The 16,272-nt window shown below is 53.4% G+C and overlaps 2 protein-coding genes and 1 long non-coding RNA gene across 3 annotated transcripts; 2 read left to right on the top strand and 1 right to left on the bottom strand.

Moving 5' to 3' along the window:
• Positions 1-19: 19 nt before the first annotated feature.
• On the bottom strand, positions 20-6,750 carry LOC103163234. Its single transcript, XR_003487098.2, has 3 exons — positions 6,614-6,750; positions 1,535-1,836; positions 20-900 (listed from the first exon to the last, which is right to left on the bottom strand). It is a non-coding gene; the product is annotated as an uncharacterized LOC103163234 (long non-coding RNA).
• Ppp1r27 (protein phosphatase 1 regulatory subunit 27) lies at positions 5,817-6,759 on the top strand. The gene is made up of 3 exons (XM_027425402.2): positions 5,817-6,099; positions 6,187-6,337; positions 6,610-6,759. The coding sequence occupies exons 1-3, from the start codon at positions 5,910-5,912 to the stop codon at positions 6,731-6,733; spliced, it is 465 nt and encodes a 154-aa protein (XP_027281203.1). The 5' UTR covers positions 5,817-5,909; the 3' UTR covers positions 6,734-6,759.
• Positions 6,760-7,074: 315 nt separating this feature from the next.
• Positions 7,075-14,923, top strand: Mcrip1 (MAPK regulated corepressor interacting protein 1). The gene is made up of 5 exons (XM_027425403.2): positions 7,075-7,130; positions 12,982-13,034; positions 13,112-13,230; positions 13,815-13,916; positions 14,061-14,923. Exons 2-5 carry the CDS (start codon positions 13,027-13,029, stop codon positions 14,123-14,125), a joined length of 294 nt encoding a protein of 97 aa, XP_027281204.1. The 5' UTR covers positions 7,075-7,130; positions 12,982-13,026; the 3' UTR covers positions 14,126-14,923.
• The last annotated feature ends 1,349 nt before the right edge of the window (positions 14,924-16,272 follow it).

Genomic DNA, 16,272 nt, shown 5'->3' with positions numbered 1-16,272 from the left:
TATAAATATTTTGGCTTCATGTATGTTCTATGTGTTCCTGGTGCCCACCCACAAAGGCCAGAAGAGGGCATCAGATCCCCTGGAACTTGAGTTATAAATATAAGCTGCCATGTGAACGCTAGGAACTAAAATCAGGTCCTCTGAAAGCTGCAAGTGATGCTGGCAGACAGCCTGCCTGCAACTCCAGAGTGCTCAAGAGATAGAAACTGGCAAGATGGGATTAAAGGACTGTAACACCACACCACCACACCCACCCTCGGTAACTTTTTTTTTGTTCTTTTGAGACAATTTCTCTGTAGCTTTGAAGGCTCTCCTGGCTCAGTAGAGCATCAAAGATCCACTGCCTCTACTCTGAATGAGTACTCAGGTTCTCTGCAACAGCAGCAAGAGCTCCTAACAGTTGAGCCGTATTTGTCCAGCCTTTCTTTTTTCTTTTTTTGTCTTTCGAGACAGGGTTTCTCTGTGTAACTTTGGAGCCTATCCTGGCACTCGCTCTGGAGACCAGGCTGGTTTAGAACTCACAGAGATCCGCCTGTCTCTGCCTCCCGAGTGATGGGATTAAAGGTGTGCGCCTGCAATGCCCAGCTTGTCCAGCCTTTGATACACTGGAAAGCCTGAAGCAGGGGAGTTGGGTTGGAGGCCCTGCCTTAACAAAACAGGCTGGGGATGGTGGTGCCACCTTTATTCCCAGCACTTGGGAAGCAGAGGCAGGCAGATCTCTGTGACTTTGAGACCCATATAATCTACACAGTGAGTTCCAGGCATTGTAAGACTCTTAAAAAAAAGAAGGGGGAAAAAGGCTACATGTGGTACATACCTGTAATCCTAGTCCTTCAGAAAGGCAAGCAGATCCATCCCCAGCTACACAGTAAGTTCAGAGCCAGCTCGAGCTACGTGAAACTTCAAAAAAAGTTCAGTTTAAAGACCAAGTTCAAGGGACTGGAGAGATGGCTCAGCAGTTTAGAGCTATCTCACCACTCTTCCAGAGGACCCAGGTTCACTTCCCAAAACACACATAGCATCTCAAAACTGTAACTTCAGCTCCAAAGGATTCAACACCCTCACAGACATACATGCAGGCAAACACCAATGAATACAAAATAAAATGAATTATAAAGAAGACTCAGCTCTGAGAAACTTCTCAGAGTCAAAGCTATCTGTCGCCTCATGTGCAACGGGGATAGTGACACTCCTGAGGCTGGCTTTCTCAGGCTTCCCCTCAGGTATGGACACCTTTGGGAGCACTGCAGTGTCAGTCTCAGGGTAGGAGTAGAGGCTTACATGGCCAAAGGGTCACAGGGCTCAGCATGGTCACAGGGACCTGACAGTAATGCTGCAAGCTGCCTGCGTTCAGACAGTCCATGGCCTTACCTGTATTCTTAGGAGCCTGTGTTTCTTCATACATACTCACGCACGCACCCTTTCTGAAGATGTCCTGAGCAAGACATCTTCACATCACCAAGGCTAACTGCCCTCCTGCTTATTTATAACCATTGTACCAAACCCAACTGTTAAGATGGACAGAAGGACTTACTGTATGATTATCTCCCAGGTCTAGGGTTGTGGGATGTGGTCATCTTCTCCATGGCTACCTCATCCTTCCATAAAAGTTCATACAAGCCCAGGGATGCCACTATCTGAACTGGCACACAGGACAGGGGGAGGACCCTCTGTCACCTCCTCAAGCAGCACAGATTGCCCAGGTAGTTATTCTGATGCTGTTACTTTTGATTCAGCAATTAGGTCAGTGGTCCACTTGCATTGCCTTCACTGGCTCTTGGTGACTTTACAGGGCTGGTTTCCAGCTACTGCCGCTTCAGAAGCTTCAGCGGGGACCTGCTGACACAATGGACCATGATTACTCTAAAATGGGCATAGTCACTTTGGAGTTTGATGGGCATGTGTGTGTGTGTATAAATTCTGTCCCCAAAATGTGCATCAAGGTTCTGCAGCTGCCATGCCATTAAGGGAAGACACGGGGCTTCCAGGGAAGGAAAACCAGCAGGGCTGTGAGCAGATAGTTTCCAGTCTCAGCTAAAAAGGTATGCTGTACATCCTGCCCCAGAGAGAGCCCTGACCCACTGCCCAGCTGTGCAGGGACTTGGTCTCTGGATAAGAAAGCTCACACCAGACAGCCGCTGTCACGCGCTCCTGAGAAGAACATGACTCACGGATATCTTTCCCCTTTTGCAGAGGCAGCTGATGGAGCATTCTAGAGCCAGGCTGTGCAGGGCAGCTACAGGGTGCTGTCTAAAACCTCTGTGCCTAGGATTAGTGGATTAGTAAAACTGAAGGCATTTGGGGGCAGTAGTGAAGGTTTAGCAGACTGGAATTTCCCAATTCTCCCCAGGTATCCAGAAGTCATCGGCTTGGAACTTTAAAACAGTTCTGCTCTAAGGGGTCTTCAGGCTTTGAAGTTTAATCATAGACTGATCATTCGGAATACTTCTAGATTACCTAACCCTAACAGCCCCCAGGCACTGGGTACATGTCACTGCTGGTGGCAGCATCGTCAGACTTTCTCCTCCTCCTCCTTTTGGTTTGGCTTAATTTAGGCTTGTGTTACCCCTGCTGGCCTTGAACTCACTATGTAGCTCAGATTGGCTTTGGATTCATGGCAAACCATCTTAGCCTCTGCCTTAGCCTCCAGAGTGCTGTGATCATGGGTTTGTGTTAATATGCCAGACTTGTATGGAACTCTTTGTGGTTGCTGCTGTTGCTTTTGAGACAGCAACTGGCTGTCTTGCTAGGCAATGCTTTACTCAGAATTGTGTTCCCAGGTCTGAACTTTTGTAAATTGGAATTGGGTTTAATTATACAAGCCTGTAATCCCAATGCTCAGGAAGCTCAGGCAAGGGAATTGATTTTTTGTTTTGTTTTGAGACAGGATTTCCCTGTGTAGCTCTGGCTGTCCTGGCACTCCCTCTGGAGGCTGGCCTCGAACTCACAGAGATCCACCTGCCTCTGCCTCTGCCTCCTGAGTACTGGGACTAAAGGTGTGCCCCACCATGGTCCTGCTGTCAAGAAGACTGAAAGCTTGAGAGCTACAAAATATTGGAGGGAAACCTTTGCATATTTTTTTTTTTTTTTGAGCCTTGAACTTCTTGCCTCTATCTCCCAAGTGCTGGAATTACAGAAATTGTCACCACCCCAGCGTTGTGTAAATGTTTTGGTCCATTCTCCAAAATAGTAGAAATTCTAAACCTCACAGACTAGTTGCTTTATAAGTCCATACTGGCTGAGGGAATCAGGGACAGAGGTATGTAATTCCAGGCTTTGTTCTAACATGAACCACCATAAGAGACTTAGACAGTTTATTGTGGCTCCTGCTGAAAGTCTAGGTATACCAGGCAGAGACCTCAGCTCAGAACACACAATTCCCAGGAACACTGTACAGAAGGCTTTGGGGACTAGACTCTGACTCAAACAGAAACCCTAAACTCAACAACCTCTGCTGTGGGAGAGAAACATCCAACTACATGTCTGTGCTCTAAATGGCCAGGGGCCTGGCATGCTCAATGTGCCCAGACCTTGTGTCATTAGAGGCCATTCACTGATGGAAGGAAGTGGAGGTCCTCCCTGCTGCACTGTTGGTAATGCCTTCATCCACATGCATTCATATCATCCTCTGAGCTGGGAGTGTGGACCAAACTTTCCACAGCACAAGGGAAGACAATGATCACATCTAAACGTGTGTGTGTGATTCTGTCACCGAGATACAATGCAGAACGTTTAGTTTCCCCACTTGAGGTAAATAAGTTAGAAGACATGATACCCAACTCCTCCCAAGTGACCAGGACTTAGAACTGAGGCCTAGAGGTAGATGCAGGGTCACAGAACCACCCGCAGGAGGTTCTCTCAGCGTCTGTCCGTTTCTGGGGTATTCAAACTCAGGGAACAGCCTCTGAGCACCGAGGGATATGGAAACACCCCTGCCAGGCAGGGAGTTCTCATTCAGTGTCTTGCAGCCAGTGGACCTCGGCTTTACACCTACAGGGTGCGTAACATGTTGGCTTGATGATGGCTGGAAGGCAGCCAGGTGATGTAAGGCCTGCTGCTGGCCACATGGCCTCCCCAGATCCCCAGCCTGCCAAGGAGATGCCCAGTTCTGGGCCTCCCGTGACACCTACGAGTCTCATCAGTACAGTAGGTTGTGCCTCCCAAATTCAGGTCCTAGCTCCCAGTACTTTTGAGTGTGACTTTTTTGGAAATAGGGTCATTGTTAGTATGAATGGAGAAGGCGAGGCGTACCCTCAGAGCATCTATGGATGGTGTCTTTATAGAGAGAAATCTGAGCCAGATGTGATGGCACATGCCTGCAATGCCAGCACTTTTTTGGAGGAGGCTGAGAGAGAATTATGGGTTCAAGGCTGGTTAACTGGGAAACAACCACCACCTTCCCTGAGGAAAAATAAAAATAAAATTTTAATGGGGTAGCTCAGTGTGGTGGCATACACCTGTAAACCCAGCACTTGGGAACTGATGGGTGCTCAGGAGTTTGCCTGATTTACATACAGTTTAAAAGGGAGTTCAGCCAGGTAGTGGTGGCCCATGCCTTTAATCCCAGTACCCAGGAGGCACAGGCAGGTGGATCTATGGGAATTTGAGGCCAGCCTGGTCTACAAAGTGAGTTCCAGGACAGTCAAGATCGTTATACAGAGACACCTTGTCTTGAAAAGCCAAAGAGAGAAAGTTCAATGCCAGTGGCTTAAAAAAAAAAAAAGATGGGGGAGGGTAGGACTTGGACACAGGAATAGATGGGGGCCATTAGAGATGAATGTAGAGATCGGGAGAATAGAATGCTTTTAGAAGACAGAGAATCAAGGACTGCACTGACTTCCAAAGGTGCAAAGCCTGAGCAGAGGCTCCCTCAGAACCCCAGGCTGTCAGCCTCTGCAACCATGAGAGCAAATTCTTGTTTGAGAGTTGAGACCCTGGTCTGTGTTACTTGGTCATAGCAATCCTAATAGAGTCAACCATTAGCTTTTATGAATTCAGGGGAAGCTGTAGAGTTGGGCTATCCACAGCTCCATAACCAAGTTTCTGGGCTCCTCTGGCCCAGCTTAGCTGTATTCCTGAATTCCATCTACTAGGTAGTCTCATGTCCCCAAGCCAAGCACCACTGAGACCTTGGCTGAAACTGTTGGGAAAACAAGACAGCTGGAAGACAGTCAGCAGGAAGCTAACGTATGGCGTCCTTTCCTTTCTCCACCTGTAATGTGCCCTGGTCTGTTAGGAACAGACTGAATGCCACCTTCAACACAAGTCTCTAGGAAACTGTGTAGTGTTGGCCTGCAGGACTGAGATTCTAGCTTGGGCAGTAGCAGTTCCCAACAGTATGCTATACCCTGAAGGCAGTTCTGGGAATCTTTCTGGAAGCTAAGACAGACATGCTGGGAAACAGACAGTGCTGAGGTCCCCTAAACGACAATGGATCAGCGCTCTTCAGATGGGTAGGGCACTGGGGCTCCAGCAGGCAGACAGGTGAGCCATCCTTCAAGCTCAGACCCTCCTGAGGCCGTTGAGCCCACACCCGCAGCTTTTCCCACGGGCTGTCCCCGAGTCCTTCTCCTGTCCTCTGTAAGACACCTTGTAGGTCCAGCTGCGGATGGGGAGTAGTAGCCAGGAAGGATCTGACCCCTTTGGCTGGACCTAGTGACAGGTGTGCTGAAAGCTGAGCCACTAAACATGATCCTGGGCTGCGGGAGGGGGGAGCAGCTCGGTTTCAGCCCCTCGCGTCTGCAAGCATGACTGAGCGGCTTTATATAGCCCCACCAGACCTATATAAGCTGGAACTGAGGTTCTGTCAAGCCAGAGAGCCCGCACACGGATCGGGTCTGGCGGGCGCGCTTCCCACTCCCACCTGCTGACGTCGGGTCCCCACAGAGATAGCCACCCCAGCCCCCAGGATGCCCAGCAGAACTGCCCGCTATGCTCGCTACAGCCCCAGGCAGCGGCGGCGGCGGCTACTGGCTGATCGCAGCGTGAGGTTCCCTAACGATGTTCTCTTCTTGGACCACATCCGCCAAGGCGACCTGGAGCAGGTGGGGCGCTTTATCCGGGCTCGGAAAGTCTCCCTGGACACCATCCACCCCTCAGGTGAGAGGGCAGTGGTGGGCTGGTCTCCTGTGTGTGAGGAGGCTGCAGGGGGGCTACAGCTTTGACCCTGCCTTCCCACCCTGCCAGGCCTGGCTGCTCTGCATGAAGCCGTCCTGTCTGGAAACCTGGAATGTGTGAAGCTGCTGGTCAAACACGGCGCCGACATTCAGCAGCGCGATGAGACTGGCTGGACGCCTCTGCACATGGCTTGCAGCGATGGGTACCCTGACATAGCCAGGTGAGACGACGGAACACGGTGCAGAGGCTTCGCCCCAGTCCCTCCGGCCTGCAGTCGGCCCCAGCAAGCGAGCCCCCAAAGGCAGCTCCGGGGGTGTAGGCAGCACCTCGACACAGGCTGGAAAATCCGGCCGCAGCTTCCAAGGGGTCGGGTTTCCTCCTCCTCCTCCTCCCTCCCTCTGCCTGGAAAAAAGCGAACCGGTGACCCCGAGGTTGAGCCCCGCGCTGCTGAGTGGCCGGGCAGGCTTTAACCAGCGGTGCCTCACGCCTCAGGTACCTCATCTCCTTGGGGGCAGACAGAGACGCCACCAACGACGACGGCGACCTGCCCTCCGACCTCATCGACCCCGACCTCCCGGGCCTGGCGGAGCTCTTCAGAGGAACCAGCGTGGACTGAGCGGGCGCGCCGTGGGGTTTGTGCCGCCCCGGCTGCTAGGACCGGTTTTGTTCGCTGCTTGCTCGTTTTTCTATGGGGACACTTTTTACTTTTCCAATAAACTCGACTCCCAAGCCGTGGTGCGGATTCGGTAGCGCGGGCCAGTGCAAACCGTCGCCACGCACGACGAGCCGGCGCCGCTGGCAGCGCGAGGCCGCGGCTCGGCGCCTCCGGGACCCCGGGCCCCGCGTTTCCGGGACGACCTCGCGCGCTGCCGCCGACCCCGCCGTAGCCCGCGCGGCGGCGGTCACGTGGCCTGCGCCCTGCGCGCCCGCGCCGAGTGCGCCTGCGCGGCGGCGTCACTTCCGGCCGGCCCACTGGAAGCGGCGGCGGCGGCGGTGGCGGCGAGGAGGGCGAGGTGAGGAAGGCGCGGCGCGGGCGGCGCGGCGGGGCGGGGCGGGGCGCCTCGGGCTCGGCGGGACCTTGGCCGCCCCGCCCCGTCCGCCCCGCCCCGCCCCGCCCTGGTGTCGCTGGGTCGCCCGGCCGGCGCGGGGACACAGCGGGCCGGTGTCGCCGCGGGCTGCGGACGTGGCGGCAGCCTCGAGAGCCCGTCTGCCGGGCTGCCCGCCGGGAGACGACGCCCGCAGTTCCGGGGCCGCCTCCGAGGGCTCTTCCTGTCCGCCGGCCGGCCCCGCAGCCGGCGCCCGCGCCCCGCCCTCGTCGTCCCCTTTGTCCGGGGCGGTGGCTGTGCGCAAGCCCGGGGCCTGCCCGCGGGGAGTCCGCGAGGTGGACGGGGTGGTGGCCGGAAGGACCGACCCACCGTGCCCGAGTTGACAAGGCAGCCCTGGTCCCAGGGAGGTCGTCTTAGGTCCGGTGATCTGCCCCCGGGGTGCCACGTTTCAGGCAGAGGGCAAGATCGACAAAGGTCCCCAGGGCACTGGGGTCAGCTAGTGGACTTGTGGAGTGTCCAGGGGCGTGCACAGGCACACACATACATATACACACACACACAAACATAAATACACATAAATACACACACACACCTGGGGTCAGCTAGTGGACTTGTGGAGTGTCCAGGGGCGTGCACAGGCACACACATACATATACACACACACACAAACATAAATACACATAAATACACACACACACCTGGGGTCAGCTAGTGGACTTGTGGAGTGTCCAGGGGCGTGCACAGGCACACACATACATATACACACACACACAAACATAAATACACATAAATACACACACACACCTGGGGTCAGCTAGTGGACTTGTGGAGTGTCCAGGGGCGTGCACAGGCACACACATACATATACACACACACACAAACATAAATACACATAAATACACACACACACCTGGGGTCAGCTAGTGGACTTGTGGAGTGTCCAGGGGCGTGCACAGGCACACACATACATATACACACACACACAAACATAAATACACATAAATACACACACACACCTGGGGTCAGCTAGTGGACTTGTGGAGTGTCCAGGGGCGTGCATAGGCACACACATACATATACACACACACACAAACATAAATACACATAAATACACACACACACCTGGGGTCAGCTAGTGGACTTGTGGAGTGTCCAGGGGCGTGCACAGGCACACACATACATATACACACAAATACACACACACATAAATACACATAAATACACACACACATAAATACACACACACACATAAATACACACACACACACACACCTGGGATCAGCTAGTGGACTTGTGGAGTGTCCAGGGCACACGCGCAAACACACACATATACACACACACTCTCTACAGCAGGGCAGCAGGAGCCACGTCCTCCAGAATGAGGGGCCCGGGGTGTAGCTAGGGGATGTTTCGGTTTGCTTGTCCAGGGGAGGAAGCAGATACACTTTACATTCTAGGTCTGATGACCTGCCACCATCATCTGGAAGCAGGCTCAACCTGTCACAGCACTGTGTCTCCTGCCTGGCTGGTCATTCATTAAAAGCCTCAAGATTTGTCAAGGACACAAGGCATGGAAGGAGGGACTAGAAAATTTGAAGCTGGGAGTGGTGGCCCATATCTGTAATCCCAGCACTTTTGTGAGGTTGAGTGAGGAGGATCAGAAATTTAAGACCAGCCAGGGCTACGTGAGACCTGTTTTGCCAAAGGGTGGGGAGGGGAAGGAATGAACCAAAATTTGGATAGCAGAAATTCCAAATGAACAAGAGTGACCAGCCTTTGCACCCTTGGTCCTGGTGGGGGACCACCCCTGTTGCCACTTTGTCAGGCAGCAAAGTCTGACCACCACCCAGCATCACGTCCTTGGCATACTGAATGTGTTTAGAAGAGTTGGCATGCGTCCTGGATCCCCCGAACCCTGTACTGTCTCCCTGCCTTGCCTTCCAGGTAGTCTCTGAAGGACTTGGGTCCCATAGAAACCAATAATTCTACATAGAATAAACGCATTCAGTAAGAACTCTCTGTGGAGGGCTGGAGAGATGGCTCAGAGGTTAAGAGCTCTGGCTGCTCTTCCAGAGGTCCTGAGTTCAATTCCCAGCAACCACGTGGTGGCTCACAAACATCCATTATGAGATCTGGTGTGCAGATATACATGGAAGCAGAATGTATCTTTAAAAAAAAAAAAAAAAAAAAAGAACTCTCTGTGGAATAGAGGACTGAGCAGACTCCCGTGGGTGTCACTGGGAAGCAGGAGTTTCAGAGAGGAGAGGGACCTGTTGTAGGATATACAGGCAGGGATTGAGCCAAGCTCAGGGATAATTAGCATCTAGCACCCTGACCAGTTGCTGTGGCCATGAAGGCCCTGGGTTGGGTGGGGGCTGGGAGTCATTCAGATCACCTCATTTAGGTGACAGCTGTTTTGTGCTCTGAAACAGGATTGCCAGATGTCTTCTTCCTGGCCAGCTATGATAGGAGTTCCCAGCCCAGGAGATCCTTGGTGGTCCTCCCTTGGCCAAGGGTCTGCCGTGGCCTGTGTGGTTCTCAGTCCCTGCATCTCCACCTTGTTTAAGAATGAGCTGTCTAGCCAGGCGTTGGTGGTGCACACCTTTAATCCCAGCACTCCAGAGGCAGAGGCAGGCAGATCTCTGTGAGTTGGAGGCCAGCCTGGTCTACAAGAGCTAGTTCCAGGACAGCCTCCAAAGCCACAGAGAAACCCTGTCTCAAAAAAAAAAAAAAGAAAAGAAAAAAAGAAAAAGAATAAGCTGTGTAAGGCTGGGCATTGGTGGTGCACGCCTTTAATCCCAGCACTCCAGAGGCAGAGGCAGACAGATCTCTCTGAGTTGGAGGCCAGCCTGGTCTCCAGAACGAGTGCCAGGACAGGTTCCAAAGCTATACAGAGAAGCTGTATCTTGGAAAACCAAAAAAAGAGAATGAGCTGTCTCCACATTTTCTATCTCATACCCAGTGTTCTATAGCATCTCTTTTGTGATCAGTTTCCACTGGGGTAATGCAGTATGGCTCTGTGTGTCCATTGTCATGTTGGCTGAAGAGCTGCAGGTCCCTCAATTGAGGTATAGGCTTCATGTGGCTATGCTTTAATCTTCATTGGAGCAGGAGGACCTGGTAACTGTCCCTGGTGACCGCTTCACTTTTACTGAGGGAGCCTACGCCCTTATCTTTAGGCCACAGAGGGGATGGAGGACCTCTGTCCAGGGTACTTCTGGCCTAGGGGCCCTGGACGGAAGATCAGGGAGTAGAAAATGGTTCTGGTTCTGTTAGACTCTTTAAAGGCCTCTGTAGAGAAACTGAAGGGAGAAAAAAAGACTTGGTCTGACCTTAAGTGGGACCATGTTTATTCCCGGAGAGGGCTTTGTCACCCTGGTGTGCCTTCAGAGGAGGATGGGATGTGGCCCCTTATGGGGCAGAAATGACATCGTCTGCAAGGGAGGCTGGCAAGTGTAGCCTTTCATCAAGAAACAAGTTTATAACTGACTGCTATAGGCCGCAATATAGTGGCTGGTGACATGTGAGAAACGCACAGACCAAGAACTTTATGACAACATACGTACAGCTCAAGGGGTTCTCCCTGGGAAGTGGTGAAAAGTGTTAGGCGGCTGTACTGCCAACTGTTTGTGTCTGGAGCTAGGGGAAGCGGGGACAGGTTGTGCAAGTCACAGGAGGGCAGGACCACAGGTGATATGCTGATGGAGTCCTTGGCCCAGGGGTCTGTCACTGAGGGTCATCAGATCTGAGATACCATCCTTGTTAGTTGTGCCTTACCAGTTCACTAAAATAAACAAAACACAGTGGATCCTGGTAGCACAGGCTCGTAATCTCGATATTCAGGAGGCCGATGCAAGAGGATTGCAAATCCAAGTCAACAGTAAGTTCCAAGAGCCTGGGTAACTTAGACCCTGTCTCAAAAGTAAAGAAGCAAGCGATTACACTTCAGGTAGCATATTTGCCTAGCAAGCACAAGGCCCTAGGTTTATAGGAAAAGTATGCTGCTAGGCTTTGATGTTCAGGATTATTAGGGCAACAAATTCAAAGATACAGAGAAAAAGGTCTTGTGGAGTTGTGCCAGGCATAGTTTATGCCTGTAATCTCAGCACTTGGGGGGTGAAGACAGGAGAACCATGAGTTCATGGCTGGCCTTGACTACACAGTGAATTTGAGGTCAGCCTGGGCTTCCTAGCATTAAACCAAATGGCAAAAAGACTCAAAAATTATTGTGGAGTTGATGGAATGAGTTACAAGTGGTTAGGGTATTGTGGAGACACTTGTAACAGAAAGAGAGAAGAAAAACAGGGCAAGGAAGTATTGGGTGTGGAGCTTGAGGTGGCCTTGTGTGACCTCTGTCCTTTCTGTCATCCTGATGGGAGCCCCAGGGGACAGATGGTGCCCCCTCATATGGATAGCCTCTGTTAGACTACCACCCCCTTTACCTGGTCTGCTGACCAATAGTCTGTGATCTCAGAGGCCTCTCTGCAGTGTGGTAAGGATTTTAGACACCCTTGGCACTTCTGCAGACTGCCATTCTCAGCCCATTGTACCTGGCTTGATCCTGGACCCCAGTACATCCAACCTTTTTAGAGGCCCTGCTCATTCGGTATCATCTACTTGATTCCTTGCCGGTAAACATGCTCAGGTTTCTCTCCGCTTCACCAAACATAAAGCCTGCTGCCAGCTGGGCTGGTGCCAGCAGGGACACCCAGGCAGAGGCATTGGAGGATGTGACCACCTGAGCCTGAGGCTGTTTGGGTAGGAGAGGCACCGGGGAATGGTGGCCTAGGGGACAGACACTGCCAAGCAGCAAGGAATCATGGACAGAAGAGGGTATCTGCAGGGGCAGAAGGCAGCCAGGACCCTGGAAGCTAAGGCAGGGGTTGACCCCTGAGCACTGCCTTGCTCTGTCCTGGCCTGTAGGAGCTTCCCCACCTTGTCTCACTGCCATCATCACACCTCATAGGGCTTTTCTTGTGCTTTGATGTCCTGGGCTGGCAGCTTTGGGAAAGACTGAGAGAGTCGGGGCTAGGAGCCAGGTTTGGGGAGAAGCACAGGGTTCTAGAGCTCTTATAGGAGCTAGCTTGATACCATCGAGGTGTTCATCTGTCTGAGTGGTTAATGACGGGTCACTGACCATAGAAGAGCCTTTGGGAAAGCCTGGTGTGGCATGATTGGCACTGTCTGGGCTCCTTTGTGTTCAGCATCTGGGGCTGCTCTATCTGGACCGAGGCCAGGCTTAGGACTAGCCCTGTATGACTGGTTTCCTCATATTGGGCAGTGTGTCCTCAGCTGGTTAATTACAAGAATCTGACCCTAAACATAGACACCCCACCTACTCAGGGCAGCAAAAATCCTCTGGCCTGAAAACAAGTTGCACTCCAGGGTTTTGATCACAGGTCGGGTCAGCCTGGCTGCTTCCTCCAGGGATATCTTCCTCCTGGTTCTCTAGTGTCCTGGGGTCATTTGTTAAATGTCATTGAGCTCAGGGTGGCTGGTTTTCTCACCATGAGTCCCTGTGGACAGTCAGGAGACTGAGTCCCTGTGGACAGTCAGAAGGACACACTGAGAGGGTCCTGGTTGCCCTGTGGGGCAGACCTGGCTGACTTAACCAGGGTTTGGCCTGCTTGTGCCCTCTGTGTGCTCTGACTGACACCAACACTTCCATATCTGTTCAGGATTGCTTGGAGCCCATTAGTCACTCAAGTCTTGGGCCCAGCCTAAAGGTTGGGTCCCCAGGGGAGTCAGGGCCACAGAGTTTACCCCTTTTTCTGCTGGAAAGGTGATGTCTCCAGTGCCTGGGGTTTTTGTTTCATAGGCCGCAGGATCCAGCAGCCAAGCGCCAGGACCAGACACCCCAGCAATGACCAGGTGGGTCTTAGGTGTGTGTGGGAGTTGGGGCCCCATCTGTCCTCCTAATCCCTTCTCACACATGGTGCTCTCCCCAGCTCTCCTGTCTCCAGGGTCGTCTACAACGGCAAGAGAAACAGCAGCCCACGCTCTCCCACCAACAGCAGTGAGATTTTCACGCCGGCACACGAGGAGAACGTGCGTTTCATTTATGAAGGTTGGTGCTAGTGGCGCCTGTGCTCTGCCTCTGCAGTCCTCTGTGGGTGAATACCCCCCTGTCCCACTCTGTCACCTTCAGTGAAGAGGGCACCATACTCTGTGGCCTTAAGTTCTAGAACCAGCAAGACTGGTGACTGAGGGACATGTGATGACAACCCAGGAAGTGGGGGTGGGGAGAACCCCAGAAGTGTCTTGGAGTCAGTCCTCAGGCCTAGAGACTTCCTTGGGAGAGAAAGTAGCTGTGAACACAGTGTCACTCAAGTGGACAGAGGTGGTGTGGTTGGAATTGGAACAAATGTACAGAGAGGTAGGGTGGGTAGAGGTGGGGATGGTAGGGCCCTCTAAGGCATGTATGTGGCCCTCTGCAGCTCGGTGTGGCCATCACACAGAAGGCACTGGCCTGCCTGCAGGAAGAACTGTGCAGAGGGAGGACGGTTGGGGCTCAGCTGACAGCAGACTGGTAGAAACAGGGGTGTCAGGGCAGACACTCTGCATGCTTGGCCCCGCATCGGGACAGACTCTATAGATGCTCTGGTGTCTTGAACACGGCAGGGCTCTGAACCAGGTGTCCTCTTGTTGCAGCTTGGCAGGGTGTTGAGCGGGACCTGCGCAGCCAGCTGTCTGGTGGTGAGCGGGGCCTAGTGGAGGAGTATGTGGAGAAGGTTCCCAACCCCAGCCTCAAGAGTGAGTAGGGCAGCCCTGGAGGGAAGGCCCCTGCTTCCCGACTGCACTGTTGTCCTTCCCAAGGCATTTGGGTTTGGGAGCCTCCAGCAGTGGTGACTGGGTGAGGGTTCTGTTTCCAGCACCAACCAGACTGTCTCCTGACAGCCTTCAAGCCCATCGACCTGAGTGACCTGAAGCGCCGGAACACGCAGGATGCCAAGAAGTCCTAGAGTGCCTGGCGCCCCTCCCCTGGCCTCCAGAAGATCAGGGTGCACTTGATGTTGGTCTCCTCTGTTCCGGTGGCTCTGCTTCTGGGAGGGGGGAGGAGAGTGTGCTCTAGCAGGCCACAATCCCCAGAGCCAGCAGGATTGATGGCCAAGGCCCTTCCTTTCCTCTCCAGGGTCTCAAGTTGCCCCTGTCACTGGGGGAACAGGGGTCTGGCCATGTCAGCTCCTGTCCTTTCCCCTGGCCAGCTGCATCTTGGGTAGCACCTGGCCCTGCCGACCCAACCCTCTCTGCTGTTACCTGCCATGCCTCTCCTCTCGCCTTCCTGGCTACTTAAGGTCAGAAAGGAAAAAAAGGGACCTCTGTTGGAACCTTGAATGACCAGAAATTAGGACATGTGCAGTCCCACCTGCATCCAGTCTGGGTCTCTCCATGGATACTTGCTGTTCTTCTGGCCTGGACATTTGGGGAGCCCCCCCCCCCATCCCCACTGTCCACTTGCCCCTTTCTTGCCTCAGTTTCAGAGTGGAATCAGCTCTGAGCCTAGGACAGTTCTGGCTCCCTGAAGGGGCCTCTAGCAACCAGGCCTGGTCTCCTGGTACCTGTAGCCCTGTGGTCACAGCAGTGCCCTTGAGCAGGGGCACTAAGGCTGACCTTGAAGGAGTGGTGCTGCCAGGCCTGTCCTGGCTTTCTGGGGTGTACTGGGAGGATCACCAAGGCCCCCTTTTCTTGTGCCCTCTTGAATCCAAGTGTCTGTGTTGGAGACTGAGGGTCTGTGAATAAAGGCGGGTGGCACTGGAAAATGGCTTCTTAGCAGTCTGTTAGGCCCTACCCTGAAGCCCACACAGCTGCACAGGCCTGGAAACTCAGGCCCGTTGAGCCCTGGAGGTCTCTGAGCCCCTGGACCCCAGAGCAGTCTGGTGAGTGGTGAAACCAGACTCTCATGTTCTCTAAGGTGCCATTCCTCATGTGGCACTCCTTGGCCACCTTGAACTCCTTGCTGGCTTGGTCTGTGGACTCTGAGGAGCATTGGCTCCTGTGCTGTCCAGGGGCAGCTGCTGGGCCCAGGAGAGACCTGTTTGCATTTGACCTTCAGTCATGGAAACAGCCCTGGAACACTCCTGCTCCCAAGAAGATGCCAAAACGGGATTTATTTCAGGACCATGCTTTCCCAGAAGAGTATTCCGGGGCTCAAGTGGCCCCCAGAGGCATCTCCTGCGTGTGGGCTGGGCAAGACAAGTCTCCTCAGGGAGGTGCAGGCAATACAGGGCAGTGAGAAAGCTGATCTAGGTGCCAAGCCACCCCCATGACTTGGCATTGTCAGTTCCCTGGGGCATGTTGGGCTGTTTGAAGAAGCTCAGTGTCCTAGGCTGTGGGTTACCCAATCTGCTTCCCATTGTCGGGACTGGAAGGGATGTGGACAGCTCAGGGGATACCAGGACAAGGTGGGTAGGCAAACAACCCAGGATACCAGCGTGCCCACTGGGATCAGGGATCAGGCAACATCCTAACCTGAGGTCATTCTGCCTCCTAGTGGTGTTGATTTCATCCCAACTATGCCAGAGCATTTCCAGGGGCTTCCCAGCCTTTCCTGGAGGGGTAATGGGCTTGGACTCTGGCTGGGCTGGTGACACACACATGACCTTCAGCAAAGTTGTCATATCCCAACCTCTTAAAGTGATTAGCACTTGCTTCCTGTGTGGTTTCCCAGGCTAAGTACCAGCTGCCACTGTTAATCACTCCTGGATTCACTTGACAAGGTTAGCCCAATACAGTGAGCTCAGTGCCAGACAGCGCTGGATGTCCCCAAATGCCCCTGCGTGTATCAAAGCAATGTAACTGGGGCTCCTAACAGCTGGATCGGCCCTGTATTGGACTGTGGGTTTCCCATTCTTCCCCTGTGGCCCCAGCCACCTAGGCCTATGTGCTGTGCCTTAGCTCCCCAGGAGCCCTTTGCCTTAGCAAAGGGAGGGCTGTGAAGGGCATCCCAGTACCTGTGCCCTCTGCATGGAGCCTCATATGCTGGGTGGCCCCGGAGAATGCTGAGGGGTCACTTGGGCCAAAAGGTGAGCAGGGGTGGGAGAAATAGGATTTGGTAGATGGGTCTAACCTGCTCAAGGGAGGTGTGCCTGTTGTTCCCTGGCCCCCACCC

Source organism: Cricetulus griseus, chromosome 7, assembly GCF_003668045.3.
Source record: "Cricetulus griseus strain 17A/GY chromosome 7, alternate assembly CriGri-PICRH-1.0, whole genome shotgun sequence".
Classification (NCBI taxonomy): domain Eukaryota; kingdom Metazoa; phylum Chordata; class Mammalia; order Rodentia; family Cricetidae; genus Cricetulus; species Cricetulus griseus.
Note: the sequence above shows the minus strand (reverse complement) of the source record. Positions and strands in the feature narration are given on the sequence as shown.

Coding starts and splice junctions, on each gene's coding strand:
- Mcrip1 (XM_027425403.2), top strand. Junction 13,231..13,814: donor CGTGCGTTTCATTTATGAAG/GTTGGTGCTAGT, acceptor CTCTTGTTGCAG/CTTGGCAGGGTGTTGAGCGG. Junction 13,917..14,060: donor TCCCAACCCCAGCCTCAAGA/GTGAGTAGGGCA, acceptor GTCTCCTGACAG/CCTTCAAGCCCATCGACCTG.
- Ppp1r27 (XM_027425402.2), top strand. CDS start 5,910: ATGCCCAGCAGAACTGCCCGCTATGCTCGCTACAGCCCCAGGCAGCGG. Junction 6,100..6,186: donor GGACACCATCCACCCCTCAG/GTGAGAGGGCAG, acceptor CCACCCTGCCAG/GCCTGGCTGCTCTGCATGAA. Junction 6,338..6,609: donor GGGTACCCTGACATAGCCAG/GTGAGACGACGG, acceptor CTCACGCCTCAG/GTACCTCATCTCCTTGGGGG.